The sequence below is a fragment of the Eimeria mitis genome, genomic scaffold (assembly GCF_000499745.2).
Source record: "Eimeria mitis Houghton genomic scaffold, Emh_scaff1696, whole genome shotgun sequence".
NCBI lineage: Eukaryota > Apicomplexa > Conoidasida > Eucoccidiorida > Eimeriidae > Eimeria > Eimeria mitis.
Window position 1 is genome coordinate 5095 of NW_013570011.1, and position 2548 is coordinate 7642.

The window sequence follows — 2548 nt, forward strand, 5'->3', positions numbered from 1 at the left end:
AGGTGAAGGGATATTAAAGGATATTGAAGGAGATACAAGGAAAGAAAAGGAGACAGAAAGGAGACAGAAAGAGAAAGAAAGGAGACAGAAAGGAGACAGAAAGAGAAAGGAGACAGAAAGGAGACAGAAAGAGAAAGAAAGAGAAAGGAGACAGAAAGGAGACAGAAAGAGAGAGAAAGAGAAAGAAAGGAGACAGAAAGGAGACAGAAAGGAGACAGAAAGGAGACAGAAAGGAGAGAGAAAAGAGACAGAAAGAGAAAGAAAGGAGACAGAAAGGAGACAGAAAGGAGACAGAAAGGAGACAGAAAGGAGACAGAAAGGAGACAGAAAGGAGACAGAAAGAGAAAGAAAGGAGACAGAAAGGAGACAGTAAGAGACAAAAGGAGACAAAAGGAGACAGATAGAAACAAAAGAAGATAAAATGAAAGAAAAGAAAACAAAAGGAGACAGAAAGGAGACAGAAAGAGAAAGAAAGGAGACAAAAGGAGACACGAGGAGACAAGAGGAGACAAAAGGAGACAGACAAGAGAAAGAAAGAAAAAAAAAAAAGAAAAAGAAAGGAGACAAAAGGAGACAGATAGAAACAAAAGAGAGACAGATAATAGAGACAGAAAGAAAGAGAGAAAGAGAAAGAGAGAGAAAAAGGAGACAAAAGAAGAGACAAAACGAGATATAAAGAGACAGATAGAGACAAAAGGAGACAGAAAGGAGACAGAAAGAGAAAGAAAAAGAAAGGAGACAAAAGAAGAGACAAAAGGAGACACAAAAAAGAAATAAATAAAAAAACAAATCAATAAGCAAAAGAAAAGAAAACAAAAATAAAAAAATAAAATATAAAAAAAAAAAGAGAAAAACAAAAACAAACAAAAGATAAAAGGAGACAAAAAGGAGACAAAAAGGAGACAAAAAACAAAACAAATAAAATATAAAAAAGAGAAAAACAAAAACAAAAAAAACATAGAAGGAGACAAAAAGGAGACAAAAAAAACTGTCTCCTTTTTTCTTTTTTTTTTCTATCACAAAACACACCTCTACAAACTGCAGCAAACGCCCACCATCCCCCCTCTTGCTGCTGCTGCTGCTGCTGCTGCTGCTGCTGCTGCTGCTGCTGCTGCTGCTGCTGCTGCTGCTGCTGCTGGTGGACTGGGGGGGGAGACGCAGGCCGTCGCGGGTAACAGCCTCAAGGACAGCTGGCGGCAGCAGCAAGCAGCAGCAGCGGAAGCAGCAGCACCTGCAGCCGGCAGACACAGCCACAATACTGCTGCTGCTGCTGCTGTTGCTGCTGCTGCTGTTGCTGCTGCTGCTGCTGCTGCTGTTGCTGCTGCTGTTGCTGCTGTTACTGCTGCTGTCGGTGCTGCCGCTCGCGCTGTCACCGTTCCTGTCATTGCTGCTGCTGCTGCTGCTGTTGCTGCTGCTGCTGCTGCTGCTGCTGCTGCTGCTGCTGGTTGAGTAGGAGACAAGGGTTTGTTTCTTGCTGCAGCAGCAGCAGAAAGAGAGAGACAGCCGCCAGGAGACAAAATCACAAGCAGCAACATCTACGGCCATGCATGCATCTGAGCAGCAGACACAAACCCTAAACCCTAAACCCTAAACCCTAAACCCTAAACCCTAAACCCTAAACCCTCAACCCTGGTTTTTTAGTCGATAGGGTAATAAGAGACAGAGAGAAGAGAAAGGAGACAAAAAGAAAAAAAAAAGAAATAAATGAAGAGGAGAGAGATTCAGATAAAAAAGAGACAAAAAGGAGACAAAAAGGAGACAAAAAGGAGACAAAAAGGAGACAAAAAGGAGACAGAAAAGGAGACAGAAAAAGAGATAGAGAGAGACAGAGACAGAGAGATAGAGACAGAGACAAAGATTGATAGAGAGACAGAGACAGAGACAAACAAAAAAAAAAAAGAAAAAAAAAATAAATGAAAAGAGAAAGACGGAGACACCGCATAACAGGAGACAGAGACAGCAAGGAAGAAACAAAGAGAGGAGAAAGGAGACAGACGAGCTGCAGCAGCTGCAGCAGAAACAGCAGCAGCAGCAGCAGCAGTACAGCAGCCTTAAGAGCAGTAGCAAGAGCAGCAGCAACAGCAACAGCAGCAACAGCAACAGCAGCAACAGCAGCAAAAGCAGCAGCAGCAGCAGCATCACAGAAGCCTCACGAGCAGTAGCAGTAGCACCAGCAACAACAGCAACAGCAGCAGCAGCAGCAGCAGCAACAACAATAGCAACAGCAGCAGCAACAACAATAGCAACAGCAGCAGCAACAGCAGCAGCAGCAGCAGCAGCAGCAGCAGCAACTAACCCGGGGGCCCCCAAAGAAAGAAGAGGAGCTCGTGTGTCTCTGTTTCTATTTGTCTCCATTTATTAAAAAGGAGACAGCTAGCAGGCTGCCTATACACCCCAGAAAGGAGACCCTGCAGCAGCAAGATGCTGCTGCTGTCTTTGCTGCTGGCAGATAGCAGCAACTCACCCAATGCTGGAACGCTCTGCTGCTGCTGCTGCTGCTGCTGCTGCTGCTCCTGCTGCTGCTGCTGCTGCTGCTGCTGCTGCTGCT

At 44.7% G+C, this 2548-nt stretch overlaps 1 protein-coding gene across 1 annotated transcript in view; it reads right to left on the reverse strand.

Moving 5' to 3' along the window:
- The window catches only part of EMH_0041980 (uncharacterized protein), a gene marked incomplete at both ends in the record, with an annotated part of 8678 nt that overhangs the window by 3229 nt on the left and 2901 nt on the right, over positions 1 to 2548 (reverse strand). Inside the window, 2 exons of the mRNA XM_013495683.1 lie at positions 1056 to 1470; positions 2465 to 2547. Coding sequence (XP_013351137.1) covers positions 1056 to 1470; positions 2465 to 2547 — 498 coding nt within the window. The remainder of the gene's footprint in view (positions 1 to 1055; positions 1471 to 2464; position 2548) is intronic.